The 15,879-nt window shown below is 38.0% G+C and overlaps 1 protein-coding gene across 1 annotated transcript; it reads left to right on the top strand.

Annotated features, from left to right (window-relative positions):
• LOC109823949 (zinc finger protein STOP1 homolog) lies at positions 1,440 to 3,494 on the top strand. The gene is made up of 2 exons (XM_020390414.1): positions 1,440 to 1,603; positions 1,800 to 3,494. The coding sequence occupies exon 2, from the start codon at positions 1,815 to 1,817 to the stop codon at positions 3,264 to 3,266; it is 1,452 nt and encodes a 483-aa protein (XP_020246003.1). The 5' UTR covers positions 1,440 to 1,603; positions 1,800 to 1,814; the 3' UTR covers positions 3,267 to 3,494.

The raw sequence follows: 15,879 nt of genomic DNA, 5'->3' as shown, positions 1-15,879 counted from the left end.
AGGATTAAATCTCAGGATTCGAAACGCCCTCAGAGATCGAGGCGCGGCCCACTTACCTCAAGTAGCCGCAATCTGTAAGGTGTATGGTGACGTCAATCACGTTGCTTCCGAAGAAGCTTTTCAATTCTCATTTAAAACCTCCACGTTCGTCCAAGTGCAATTCTTTAATTATATTTTCACTCGTACCCGGCCGTCTCCAAGAGAAAGAGACCAACTGTTATGGTGCTCCTACCTACAAAAATACAATGTATTTGCAAGTAATGAATAGATTTATATCCACAATTAATGCCCCAATCAAATTGATGTCTCAAGTCCAGCAAAGGGTCCGACTTTGCCGACTAGACGAATTGATATTTCTTTAAGTCAACTCGAAAAGCGGTACTAGTCGACCCCTTTGTCGAAGATGACTCGCCAGAAGTTCACTCGACCATTCGTCCAATACCTTGCAAGACCGACTTGAAAGGCATTGCTTCTCGGTGAAGGCAAAGAACTTATTCAAGCTCATCCTCGCTGACAGCATATCAAGATCGCATTAAATACATGGCATGTGTATTATACCTCTAGTCCCGATAGTCTTCATGACTCATCGAACCACGTAGGCCCTACCACGCCGCTGATCACTTCCCATTTAATGCCGAAGCGATCTTCCCTCCAGTCGTCAGCCGACACCTGTAAAGCAGGAGCTGACTCAGCCACCAGCCCATGCTTTTTTCACTGTCATCCTGTGCTCGGTCCTAGCTTGCACTTTGCCACCGGCCTACTATGCTCGCCAAAGTGACTTATCTACCCCTTAAGCACATGGTATAAATACAGGTACTATTCGAACTAGCAAGGGGTTCACAATTTGGATTCTCTTACGCATATACTGCACAATTATAAGAACACCTAGTTCTTCTTTTACCCACTCAAGTTATCAACTAACTTGATCGTTGGAGGTACAACGGGAGAACCAATCCCCGTCCTCTCACAAATTTCTACACATGTAGGTTGTCCAGTAACCCCACTCAAGAAAAATATATAAAGTCACGGGAGAAAGCGGCCCCCCTTTTAACATTAAGCAAAACTAGTCCATATACGAACATTTTGGTTGTGTGTTCACTAGTACATCAACAGTATTCGTTTTTAGAAAGCAAAACTCGTCCATATACGGACACTTTGGCTGTGTGTTCATTAGTACATCAACAGTATTCGTTTTTAGAAAGCTAATACGAATATAATAAGTGTCATATCGGGACCGAATACACTCCTACCTCTCATCCCTTTTTGTCCTTCCCTCACTATTTCTATTATATAGTATATATATATTTAAATGTTTTTCTATTATTTTCCGAAATACAAAAACAATGCTGCAAGGGTCTAGTGGTCTTTAGCTAGAATATTCAGGAGGGACAGCAGAACCTCCCTTGTTCTTGCGTTATTTTGCTTACACTTTTCTCAAAAAGTCGCAATTAAACAGATAAAGAAAGCCAGAGGTCAAAGGAAGCTGAGAAGAAGCGGAGAGAGCTCGTTTTCTGAGACGCTGGAGACTTTTTAACATGGAGACTGGATTTCATCTCAATCCATTCTTTTATGAAATCCAGTTCTAATCCTTATCTCTCGATCTGTAAGTCTGCTTCTTTCATCAAATTTCCCCTTTTCTCTCAGCTCTTTCGCATGTCCCATGTAGAAAAATTGCTCCTTTTTGGATTTTATTTAGTGGGTTTTGGTGATTAATTCAAATTTTCCAAGTTTTCCTTTGTGGGTGTCTGTTATTTTGGTTAAAGATTTGATCTTGTTGTTGATCTGATTGGTTTTTTTAGTTGAAATAGAGCCAAATGGAACATAAGCTTAGACCCAATTTTGAAGCATCTTCAGGCTTTAAGAATCTCAATCAAGAGCAAACCTTTTCGCAAATTAACCCTAGAAACCCTTGCTACAACAACCTTGAGTTCTCAAATCTTAATCACAGTCCAAATGATGAAGCTAAGACACCGAAAACCCCGGCTTTGGATTGGGATCCGAGAGCCATGTTGACCAATCTCTCATTCCTTGAGCAAAGGATTCATCAAGTTCAGGATATTGTCCGTTCGATCATCGGTCAAGAAGGCCAGCTCTCAAGTCAGCCAACTGAGCTTGCTGCTCAGCAGCAGCTCGTGACTGCAGACCTCACTTGTATCATAATTCAACTGATTTCAACTGCTGGAACCCTTCTCCCATCTATAAAGAACACACTCATATCATCCAATCCTTCTCTCGGTCAATTGGGCAATGTCATCAATTCTTCTCCTAGATTGGTAGTGGATCCTATCATTGGTAATAATTATTCTTCGCAACGAAACGAGGGGAGTTCTTCGGTAGGTGCTAAGGTTTCGGAGTATGATGAACTGATTAAAAGTCTCAGTGATTGTGGAGGAGAAGTCAACGAACAAATTCATATTGAAGACCATGATGTAAAAGATAGCGAGGATGGGGTAGATGGTGAGAATCTTCCTCCTGGTTCGTATGAAGTATTGCAATTGGAGAAAGAGGAGATATTGGCACCACACACTCACTTTTGTTCGATATGTGGAAAGGGGTTCAAGAGAGATGCAAACTTGAGGATGCATATGAGAGGTCATGGAGACGAGTACAAGACTCCGGCTGCCCTTGCAAAGCCCATCAAGGAGCTGAGCTCAGAGCCCATGCCTGTAAAGAGATACTCATGCCCTTTCGTGGGTTGCAAGAGGAACAAGGATCACAAGAAGTTTCAACCTTTGAAAACAATTCTCTGTGTGAAGAATCACTACAAGAGGAGTCATTGTGATAAGAGTTATACTTGTAGTCGATGCAATAGCAAAAAGTTCTCGGTTATAGCTGATCTCAAGACTCATGAGAAGCATTGTGGGCGCGATAAGTGGCTTTGTTCTTGTGGAACAACTTTCTCGAGGAAAGATAAGTTATTTGGGCATGTAGCTTTATTTCAAGGTCATACTCCTGCGATCTCCATGGATGAGCCTAAAAGTTCAGGACCTTCGGATTTAGGGCAGAGCCAGGAGACGATGAATGCTATTGCAAGTATGGACTATAACAATACTAGCTTCATTGAGAACTCAATGGATGATATTAATGTTCTAGATATCAAAGGTGTCGATGATGAACGCGGTTATTTTTCGCCTATGAACTTTGATTCGTGCAACTTTGGAGGGTTTGATGATTTTGCAAGGCAATTTGATGGTGCAGAGAGCTCCTTTTCATTTCTTCCTTCTGGATCGGGTAATTTTGTACCGAAAAATGGAGAGGGGCGTTAACAGAATCAAATTGGGGCGGCATGTACTTAGTTTTCTACATGGTTTCACATATGATCTTCATTGATTTGCTATTTTTTTGGGTAGGGGAACCATTTATTGCAACTGTTACATGTATTATTATTAGTGTTCTGTTCATGTATCTTGACTCACTGCAGTATCCAATAAATTTCGTTGGCTTCGTCACACTTTGTTGCACATATGAATTCAAGAAGCATGTACTCATTTCTATATGGTTTCATATTAGCCCTTGTTTACTTTGCATTTTTTTTGGTTTAAAGCAACTGTTTCGTTCCAATTATTTCATGTATTAGTGCTCTGTTCATCACGGTGAAAGTGTTCAATAACTTCATTTGCTTCCTTACAGCTTGATTTATGAATACAAATTTTATCAGAACATTTCTTAGAAGAGCAAAGTGTTGTGAACTACAAAGGGATCATTTTAATTACCAAATTATCCCCTTGTTCTCCTTATGAATGACCTAGAACGGCCAACTTTTGTGAGGGTGACTACTACATGAACGCGTTGCACGGTGCAGGTCATTCTCACCCGAAGAGATGTGAAGTTGAATTCTCTTTATACAGGTGTTCTAGTAAAATATGTAACCTATTAGTTAATTCTGTGCACAAAATGCTTGCCCTTGAAATTATTATTTGCCTTCATTAGTTTGGAGATCTCATGAACTGTGCAAGAGTTGACTGCATAGCTGAAATGATGGAGATGAGCGTGCATCCAGCATATAAAAACGAATCTTATCAGATGCGTATGCCTACCTTGATGGACACATGACCCATATAATTTATGAGCTGAAGTCAGCTCTTACGTAACCAACTAGGGTGATCAACAATTTTTTTTTTTTTTTTTTTTTTTTTTTTTTTTTTTTTTTTTGGATCGAAGGCTTGGCCTGAGGTGTTCTGTATATAATAATTGTAGAATGTTGAGATCCGAATGAAGATTCAAATATTAGAAAGATTTATATTGCCTGCCTTGGCAACTACAAAAGCGTCCACAGTCATGTGGGGTATCTGATTCCTGTGAAGGCATGATGAAGTTTGTTGATAACTAGCATCAAAATATGCTCTGAGATTGTCTTGTGATTGGGCCAAACTTACTGGGCCACACAAGAATTTCATGATTTTAACTTGGATCGAGATTGGGCATTTGCTCCTGACACAGACGCGCTATATGTGCTCAGCATTTAAAGTTACCGTTTAAATCAAATCTAATCTAATCATATCATCCCATATCATATCATACTCTCTTTAAAAATAAGAGTTTGGAATAAGGTTTTTTATGATTAATATTACTCTTCACTATTTCGAATATTTTATTTAAATTGTAATTTATTCTAATCATCACTATATCTTATTCTAATACTTTGTGAACTATAGACAACTCAACAATTTAAAATATATATATAAAACAGTACTACGACATTAGTTTGTTAAGGTAAAGAACTAATATGCTACAATATATGGAATATTATAAAATAACCCAAAATATTTTAAAAATTGCATAAAATACCCTCAAAAGTTTAAAGTTACACAAAACATCCTGCCATTTCAAAATTTAAAATAACAAAACATGAAATTTAAAAATTAACAGTAGCATCTGAAGTTTTTTTTTAAATCTATAATTAACACCCTCAATATTTCAAAAATTGTAGAAACACCATCAAAAGTTCAAATAATAAAAAGCTCCTCGAAATTCTAATATTTTAAAATTTGCAAACAATAAAGATAAATACAAAGGATTACCATCAGACACTTAAAACTTTAAAATTTACAAAAAATAACCTTAAAGTTATAAAAATTATTAAAAAAACTCATTCAAAAGTTAAAAATCACAAAAAATCCTAAAATTTCAAAACATATAACCAATACATATCAGATCCAGGAAATATTAGCAGACCATTGAAAGTTTGAATTTTACAAAAAATAATCTAAGGTTTTAATAATTATAAAAACACCCTCACAATTTCCAGAGTTGCAAGAAACTTACCACTAACACATAAAACATGAAAATTACAAGCACCCAACTTAAATTTTAATTTTTTTAAAAAAAATCTCAAACTTCCAAAATTTGAAAAACACACACTCAAATAACTAAAATCACAAAAAAAAACGACTAAAATTTCAAAACTTAACAAAGAAAAGAGTAGTTTGATATTCTTTCATTAAGATTTATAAATTTAACTTATAATTTAGGGTTCACTATCCTTTTTCAACATCTAAATGTAGTCTAATTTTATCAAAAAAGATAAAGGTGGAGAAAGATTGATGTCGGCTAAAAAATGAAACTAAAGAAATGAAAGACACTATTTTCTAGATATTTTATGGAATATTTTAATTTTTTTAAGTAAATTAGGAATCTTTAGAAGGGATTTTCATGAGTTTGTTTTAGTACTTTTATATATCTATGTGGATGCTTTCATCATATAAAAGTGTACTAGAGTTAGAGTTAATCTTTAATTTATGATTTTTTTTAAATCTATTAAGCATTAGGAACAAACTCCATATTCTCTTTTGTGTCGTTTTAGCACACTTTTAACCAATTATCGTGTCTTATTAGATTTAATTATTCATCTTCCTTTTGTAACACTATTTTTTCAAGTGCTTTTCACTTTTACAACACTATACTTTCTAAAGTCAAGCTTGATTTCATGCCGGTTCAAATAACATGATAATCTAAATTGGCTTCGAATTACATTTATTTTCTATCAATTCAATTATCAAAAATAAAATTTTAAATTGGGTGTAGCTCATTTAAATAAATATCACAGAAAATAAATAATCAAAACACTAAATTTTAGAGACACAATTGGTCAAAAACCATTAAAGTAGAATCGAGGAACAAATTTTTGGTAAGAAAATAAACTGAAAATACTTAATTATGATATTTAACCATGTGCACTACACGTGCATAAAACCTAGTACTATTAAAAAATGAGTTGCTATGTTAAAATATTTCTTCTCATAATGCCTTAGAATACATCCATTCATATATACATAAAGACACACATATACTCAATTTTTCATAACATCTTACTGATTATACATACATTCGTATACACATGAAGACACATACATACTTAATTTTTCATAACCAACCCAATAATTACCATCACTTTTTCATTTAAACACCCTCATAAACTCCCTCCACTAACTTTTGATATTAAACATAATTTTATGCACACTAAAAATGAAAAATGTTATAACTATACCTCTTCCACAAATCATGATAAATAACAATAAAATCTTATGAAACTCTTCCAATTAAAATTTCAATCCTTACTCAAAATATTGATAGGAAAGAAAGAAGCTAGACCTACACAAGTACAATTAACTTTTGAATGAGAATCTATAACAAAGGTGTTGGCGAAAAGCATAATAGTTGAGAGAGAAGGAAAGAATGTGGTGAAGGTGGAGCACATAGCAAGGAAGGTGAAGAATGTGATGAAGAGAAAGAACTAAAGGAGTGGAGAAAATATATATTTATGTATTATTCTTGGAGGTGATATCATTTGATCTAGAGTTCATATAGAATTATTTGAATGTTAATTACCTACTTATGTACTTGTAGTAGTTTTGAGTTTAGTCAATTGGTTCATGTTAGTTTGTGTATTTTGTACTTACATAAACTTGAGCATTGTTATGTTATTCATTAGGAATTTAGGCAGCCAATAAGCAGTAATTTTTATGCTCATATGTTTTTCTTATCAACATGTCTTTCTTTAAGCTGTAATTTTATGGATGATCATATTTAACAATAAATAGTAGAAATTCTTTTGAAAGTTAAACTTTGGTTTACTTAAGAACTTTTAAGGGTAAATTTCACAAAACATGCATGAATTCAGGGAGTTTTGCAAGATTAACTTAAACCCTAAGTTATTTCAAGTTTCAACTAATTTATAGCTAGAAGTTCAATTGACTCAAATATAGCAAGAGCTAAACCTAAAAGTATGAGAAGGAATCAACAATTTACTATCTAAAAAGAATTGCTATAAAATTTTATTTTTCCAAAAGTTATTGAAGACCATGTTGAGATTCGGATATACAGAACAATGGACTAATCATAAGCTTAACATAATGTCGAATAATTCTCAATAAAATTTTAATAGATTAGTTTGTCTTCTTGTAGCTTAAGATTGAGGTATCTGTATTACATACTACAGAACTTATAAGTGGTTATATCGTGTGGGATAAATCACATATCTAGGAATGTTAATTAATCTCAAAAGAGTTCTAATAAAAAGATCAACAATTATGCCTACTTGCAATGCACATACATTATACTGGTACTAGTTAAAAAAAATTTAGATTTATGTATTTGAATGTTCCATTCAAATTCAATATGAATGATCATTTAATATAAATTATATTTTGATTTCATCAACTAAACGGATCATTATGGTGATTTATGTATTTGGTTCATTTGATTATTCAATGTTTGTTTATTTAAAGTATGTGGATGTATATAAGCATGTAAGTGGGTGACAGACACACAAGCAAATATATGTTTTCTATTTGAAACTCGTTATGTGATGACGTTTAACAATAGATTTTACATTATTTAGGCCTGAAGATGCGTACAGATTGGGACTCGGCTCTCAAGAAGCAAACTGGAAGCCTGACAAAAAAATATTTTAGATGAATACAAATAATGAATACCTCAATGCTAAATTTGAATAAATATGATTTCAGCCCTACCTACGTCCACTGTACTAACTACTCGGAAATTTATGACGAGAGTATTTAATGACACCCAAATTTAGCATTGATATGTCACGGCGGCCACAGAAACTTAATATAAAATAAATGTTTTCTACTTTATTACTTATAGTTTTCGGAACTCAATTATAGAGCAATCTTAGATTAATTTACAGCTCGTGATTGATAACAAACTTTCAGCTTTCTGATAACATGTATCTGACATCATTCACTGAAAGGAAAACAGGTTTGTACCTCGTTTTTATGGCTGTTCGGTTGAATATGTGTTGGGGAATTTCGCTCTCCCCGCCTACTACAATATGTGTAACTCTAAAGCCAATCCACAATCTGAAAAGCTTACAGGAAAAACGACAGAAAACAGGTTTGGACTTCCAGCGGTCGACCGCGAGTGGCGCGGCGGGCGACCGCAAACGTACACACAAGCTGGAAAAGTCTCTGGACTTTTCGCGATCGACCGCGATTGACGCGGCGGTCGACCGGCCAAACCCTGTAATGTTTTTTTTAGTTTCTGTCGTTCTGTCTGGTCGACCGTACATATCACTGCGGTCGACCGCGAGTCGGGCTGGGCCTGAATTTGGTTTCCTCTTCGCATTGGGTTTGTGTTTTGATATAAATTGAAACACTATTTTCTAGGGTTTCTAATCAGAGATTTTAGATTGTACTGAGCATATTGAGAGGGAGAACTTATGAGCAAGTTGAGAGATTTGGTTTAGGGTTTGTGTGAGTGATTTTGTGAGATTGTAACTCTTTGTACTCTCCTTGATTTAGTGGAATCTCCCCATTCTCTCCCCGTGGACGTAGGCAAATTGTCGAACCACGTATATCTCTGTGTTTGATTTGATTTGTCATATTTGGATTGAATTGTGCTCGTGTGTGGTTGGTGCTCCTCTCCCGTGATCACAGATTCGTTCGGTATGCGAGCACGCTTCTGCATAGGCTCGTAACAATTGGTATCAGAGCATAACAATTGGTTCTTAGAGTTCTAGGCTTCGGTGGAGATAGTGTTTGGGGTTTCCGTTGAAGATTTCGCTTTCCTCGTGTGGTTAGGAGATCTATTTGGAATCCGTTCTAGGGTTCAAATAAGTAACTTCTAAATTCTATCAATTTTGAATCTTTCTTTACAATTTGGAGTTTGTGATTATGAGTGAAGAAGTTGGTGAAAGCAGTAAGATGACGGGTACAGTTCAAGTTGGTTTTTCAGAACACTAAAATTAGTGTGGTGAAGTATGACGGCAAAATGGATTTTAGTTTGTGGATAAGCGATGTTCAGGATGCGCCCAATGCTCAGAATTTGGAGGAGACCATCATGGTCCATGAGAGGCCACCAAAATATAAAGAGGCGATATGGGAAGATGAATAGGAACGCTTGTGGGGTGATCAGGTCTTGTTTGAAATAGGAGATGAAATATGATGTGATTGGGGTGACGTCTGCAATGAAGATATAGAAAATTCTCAACAATAAGTATTTTACGAAAAGTGTTGAGAACAGATTGCACTTGCTGCGCATGTTATTCAGATTTCAAATGTCCTGAGGCACCTCACTAGCAGTTCATATGATCAAATACACTAAGTTGTTATCAGACTTGGCGAATGCTGATGAGAATATATCGGATGAGTTTAAGGCTATTATTCTGTTGGGCTCCTTACCGGATGAGGAGTATGATACCTTTGTGCTTACTTTGTTGAACGGGAGATCTTCTATCACTTATAGTGAAGTAACTAACGCTTTGACGAATTATGATTTGAGGAGGAAGGACAATGAGACTTCCCGCGTTAGTACTTCAAGAGAGGCCTTGTTGACGAGAGGTAGAAGCCCATATCCGAGAGGTGGCAATAGAGGCAGGTCAAAGCCGAGAGACCATCACCAGCTAGTAAAGAACCAATGTGTATTCTGCAAGGAGCAGGGACATTGGAAGAGAGACTGCCCAAAGGTCAAGGAGAAGGAGAATAGCAAGAAGAAGGGCTCGAAGGCCAATGAGGTGAACGTTGTGAAAGGCGATGATTTTGATGATTTGAGCTTTTCTCTATTGATTACTCCGGAGGTGAAGCACTTGGATGTATCAGATTGGATGCTTGATTCTAGCGCTACTTATCATGTGACTCCTAGGAGAGATTAGTTTTTGTCATTTGAGAGACTCGATGGGGGGTGTTGTGGTCATGGGAAATGATCAATCCTGTGGTATTTGTGGGATAAGTACTATGAGGATTCGAATGTACGATGGAGTAGTCCGTAAATTGAAGGAGGTGAGATTTATTCCTCAGTTAAAGAAGAATCTTATCTCAGTTAGAGCTTTAAAGGTAAAGGGATTCAGGGTGATATTTGAGGATGATGTAGCAAAGGTTACTAAGGGATATTTGATGGTGATGAAGGGAGTCCGAAGTCGGAACTTATATTATCTAAAGAGGAGCACCGAGATTGGCCAGGTTACTTTAGCTATTTCAGAGACGGATATTAGCAGACTTTGGCACTAAAGGTTGGGGCACATAGGAGAGAAGTCACTGCAGGCTTTGTACAAGCAGGGGCTATTGAAGGGAGCTAAGAGTGAAAAGGTTGAGTTCTGTGAGCACTGTGTTCTTGGCAAGAAGACGAATATGAAGTTCGGGATAACCATTCATAGGACGGGGAGCATCCTAGATTATGTGCACACAGATGTTTGGGGTCCCACCAAGACTGTATCACTTGGTGGTCGATATTAGTTCGTCACGTTCGTTGATGACTATTCTAGACGTTATTAGGTGTACACCATGGCAAAGAAGAGTGAAGTCCTAGATATATTTATGAAGTAAAAGAAGAGGTTAGAACTGCAAAATGGGAGAAAGATCAAGATGTTATGATCCGACAATGGCGACGAGTACACATCAGACCCCTTTCAGCAGCTATGTCGAGACGAGAGCATAGAGAGATACTTCACAGTTAGTCATACACCATAGCAGAATGGGGTGACAGAGAGGTTAAATCAATCTTTGCTGGAGAAGATATGATGTTTGTTGGCGCATAGTGGTTTGGAGAAGATCTTTTGGGCTGAGGCATTTTCATATGTGAGCCACCTCATTAACAGGCTGACTTCATCTATGATTGAGGGGAAGACCCTTATGGAGATATGATCAGGAGAGCTAGCACACGACTATGACCAGCTCAAGGTATTTGGGTGCCCTGCATACTATCATGTTAAGACTGATAAGTTAGAATCTCGAGCTAGGAATGCTATATTTGTAGGATTCAAGTGTGGTGTCAAGGGATACAAGCTATGAGATCCAGTTGATAGGAAGATTGTGCTGAGTAGAGACGTCACGTTTGATGAGGCTTCTATCTTGAAGCTTTCCAACTCTCATCAGGTGGAGAGCGACCCGACGGAGGAGATATCACAGGTAGTGAAGATCGATGCAGCTCCACATTATCCAGATGGTATAATATCCATTAGAGTGCCGACTGAGGTGACGCCAGGCAAGCATGATGATGACGATGAGGATACGGGTATAGTTATACAGGATCAGGGACCGATGGCTCAGGTTTAGGATTCTATTATGGTTCGAAGATAGAGGAGAGACATACAGATGCTAGCACGGTATACCGACACAGTAGTTGCATATGCACTTCCGATGGAGAGTATCGATAAGTTGGTACCTATTACATTCAGAGAGGCCGAGCAGAGTTCGGAGGCTAATTTGTGGCAGGTGGCTATGTAGGAGGAGATGGAGTCTCTTTACTAGAACGATATATGCAGGAGGAGATGGAGTCTCTTCACTAGAACGATATGTGTGAGCTTATTGAGCTTCCAAAGGGGAGGAAGGTGATTGGTTACAAGTGGGTATATACGAAGAAGGAGGGTATTGAGGGCACTCCAGTGAGATTCAAGGCTAGGTTGGTTACAAAAGGCTATGCACAGGAGGAAGGTATTGATTATAATGAGGTTTTCTCTTCATTGGTGAAGCACTCTTCGATTTGGATTTTGCTAGCTTTGGTGGCACAGTATGGATTGAAGTTAGATCAGTTAGATGCGAAGATGATATTTATTCATGGTGATCTTGATGAAGAAATATATATGACTCAGCCATTGGGATTCTGAGCTGCAGGGAAGGAAAACCTGGTTTGCAGATTAAAAAAAATCTCTATACGTTTTGAAGCAGTCTCCTCGACAGTGGTATAGGCGATTCGATGGTTTTATGCTTGGTCCTTCGTACACTCGGAGCCAGTTTGATCCTTGCGTGTATTTTTCTAAGTTGAAAAGATGTGCGTACATCTATTTGTCATTTTATGTCGATGACATATTGGTTACTTCTATTTCCAGGTCTTCTATAGATGAGTTGAAGGCACAACTTTTAAAGGAGTTTGAGATGAAGGATTTGGGTGAGGCTAAGCGTATTTTAGGGATGGAGATTGGTAGAGATAAAGAGAAGGACAAAAATTATTTGACACATGTGGCTTATTTGAAGAAGGTTCTATACTGATTTCATGTTAGCATGGATACGAAGCTAGTTAGTGTATCTTTGGAAGACCATTTGAAGCTTTCAGCTAACCTCTCACTGAAGACAGTTGAAGATTGAGAGTTGATGTCGAAGACTCTATATGCGAGCGTAGTTGGAAGCTTGATGTACGTGATGGTATGTACGAGGCTAGATTTATCATAAGCGATGAGTATAGTTTCGAGATACATGCACGATCCAAGAGTGGGTCATTGGGATACCATGAGATGGATTTTGAGGTACATTCATGGTACGCTCAATGTTGGTTTGGTTTTTGAGCAGGAAACTAGAGGTGGGCAGTTGTACATTGGCTATGTTGATTCAGATTATGCCAGGGATTTGGATACGCGTTGGTCTACTACGGGGTATGTGTTCATTTTGACCCGTGTGCTGGTGTGTTGGAGATACACCTTACAATCTATGGTGGCTTTGTCGACGATGGAGGTAGAGTATATGATGATTACGGAGGCTGTGAAGGAGGCTATTCAGCTTCGAGGACTTTTGGAGGAACTTGGTATATCACAGCGGTCTGTCACTATTCATTGTGATAGTATGAGTGCTATCTATTTGGAATCAGGTTTTTCATACGAGTACGAAGCACATTGACGTTCGTTATCACTTCGTTTGAGATGTTCTTGAAGATAGCGATGTGGAGATTATGAAGGTTCATACAAAGGATAATCCGACGGATATGCTCACTAAGGTGGTTCCGAGTAACAAGTTTGATCATTGTCGAAACTTGTTACACATTCGTTTTTGTTGAGGTCGTTGATGTCCATTTGGATGAACTAGGGCAGCTTGATCCCTTGGGAGAGGGGGTACGTAGGCAACCATTTTGGTGTAGCCGATTTTAAAGAGACGACGCATTGGCACTCTTCATTTGGTGTCGGCTCAGTTTTGGGAAAACTTCACCAAGGTCGAGAATTGAAGAGCTTATAGGAAAAACGGTAGAAAATAGGTTTGGACTTCCATCGATCAATCGCGAGTGACGCGGCGGTCGACCGCAAACGTGCACACAAGTTGGAAAAGTTTCTAGACTTTTCGCGGTTGACCGCGATTGGCCCGGCGATCGACCAGCCAAACCCTGTAATGTTTTTTCAATTTCTGTCGTTCTGTTCGGTCGACCGCACGTGTCTCTACGGTTGACCGCGAGTCAGGCTGGGCCTGAATTTGGTTTCCTGTTCATATTGGGTTTGTATTTTGATATAAATTAAAACACGATTTTCTAGGGTTTCTAATCAGAGATTTTAGATTGTACTAAGCATATTGAGAGGGAGAACTTGTGAGCAAATTGAAAGATTTGATTTAGGGTTTGTGTGAGTGATTTTGTGAGATTATAACTCTTTGTACTCTCCTTGATTTGGTAGAATGTCCTCATCCTCTCCTCGTAGATGTAGGCAAATTGTCGAACCATGTATATCTCTGTGTTTGGTTTGATTTGTCATATTTGGATTAAACTGTGCTCATCTATGGTTTGTTCTCCTATCCCATGATCACAGATTTGTTTGGTGTGTGAGAACACTTCCATATAGGCGCGCAACAATTGGTATCAGAGCACAACATAATCAACAAGATATAATACGACCATAATCAAGAAAAAAGAACACCGAGATTTACGTGGTTCGGTCAACCAACTTCGACCTACGTCCACATGGCAATAATACGAGAAATTCACTATGTATCAGGGAGAACTACAAGAGGAACCACTCAATTCTTGTCTCTTAATCTCTCAACCTCACATACATAATCAACTCTTATATTCTCTCCAATGCCCACTCTTGTAATCTTTTGCACGGATAACGATCACGAAACCCTCGCCTCTCGCATAACATTATTAAATCAGGCTACGCCCTCTTCTAACCCTAGATTAGCTCTCTCTCTCTATTACATCTTCTCTCTACTCTCTTTTTCTTCTTAGTTTTTCCTCGAACAATAGAAGAATATATATAGGGAAACCAAAACCCTATCTCTAGCCAAACTTCCTAATTAGAATAGGATTCAAACTCCTAATCATGATGGAACTCAAACTCCTAATCCTGATAGATCTCTAACCCTATCTAATTTTCATGAAGTTCTACAAAGAATTAAAGAAACAATCTCAATAATCACCACCTTGGATTTGATTTCCAAACTCCCTTGAAGATATACCATCGTCGTCTTGAAACTTTGTCTCTTCCGCTAGAGTCTTCTATTTCTTTCGTACTTCAAATTGAAGCAGTCACACTCCTAATGAGAACACATGCACTCCAACTAGTTGTCTCATGGCTCTCACTATCATCTGCTTTACCATGGCGCCTCCACCTATCTTGTGTGCACCAAGAGATCTTCGCCACCTCTGACAATAAAAGCAAATCAGTCATGCTTATCCTCCTAACTTGAGCCTCACAATAACCACCCCCTACTTGTTTCCCTTGTGCTCCACCTGCATCGCTCATCTCGAATCATATTAGTGCACCTCTCCTACTCCACACTATAAGCCAAATGCTTCTATCTCCTCCATCACTTACCTTGGACTGAATATGAGCGCTCATCGTCTTCAAGTCCAATGTCACCATCTCTATCTCCCTGTGCGTCACTCGGTCATGCCTGCTTGCAAGCTCCACCTAATATGACACTGTCCTCCTCAAGTCTGCACACCAACCAACTCCTACTACTTATCTACCATCAGATTTGTCTTGCTGTTAAATAGCAGAATATCAAACTTCGGACCCGAAGAAGTCATCATCATCTAACCACGATCAAAATTCAAATCAGTCATTATAGAGATTGAATTTGATAAAACCAACTCCAAAAACAAACTCAGCACATCGAAAAACCTTAGGAACGACTCATGGATCACCAAAATCCGCCTCCAAATCCTCGATCAAAAGACAAATCAATCTCAACCGTTGGATCTGTATGAACAGTACCCGCCGCGCCACTACAGCGTTCCTACTATAATATCCTTGTCGGCTGCTACAGTATGTTGCTGCTATAGAATTTTTCCTTTTTTTCATCTTGATTCTTGTAACGCTGATCTTCAATCTTGAACGACGTCCTCTTCCATCTTACGCATTCACTTCCGGATCCATCACTATCATCATGGCTCTAATACCACTTGTTGGAGAATTTCACTCTCTCCACCTACTATAATATGCACAACTCCGAAGCTAACCCACAATTAAAAAGATATAAAACGACCACAATCAAGAAAAAAGAACATCAATATTTACGTGGTTCTGTCGACCAACTTCGACCTACGTCCACAGGGCAACAATACAAGAAATTCACTATGTATCAGGGAGAACTACAAGAGGAACCACTCAACTCTCGTCTCTCAATCTCTCAACCTCACATACATAATCAACTCTCATATTCTCTCCAAAGCCCACTCCTTATAATCTTTTGTACGGATAAAGATCACGAAACCCTCGCCTCTCGC

The sequence above is a fragment of the Asparagus officinalis genome, chromosome 9 (assembly GCF_001876935.1).
Source record: "Asparagus officinalis chromosome 9, Aspof.V1, whole genome shotgun sequence".
NCBI lineage: Eukaryota > Viridiplantae > Streptophyta > Magnoliopsida > Asparagales > Asparagaceae > Asparagus > Asparagus officinalis.
The sequence above is the reverse complement of the archived record's forward strand: the minus strand, read 5'-3'. Positions and strand labels throughout refer to the sequence as shown.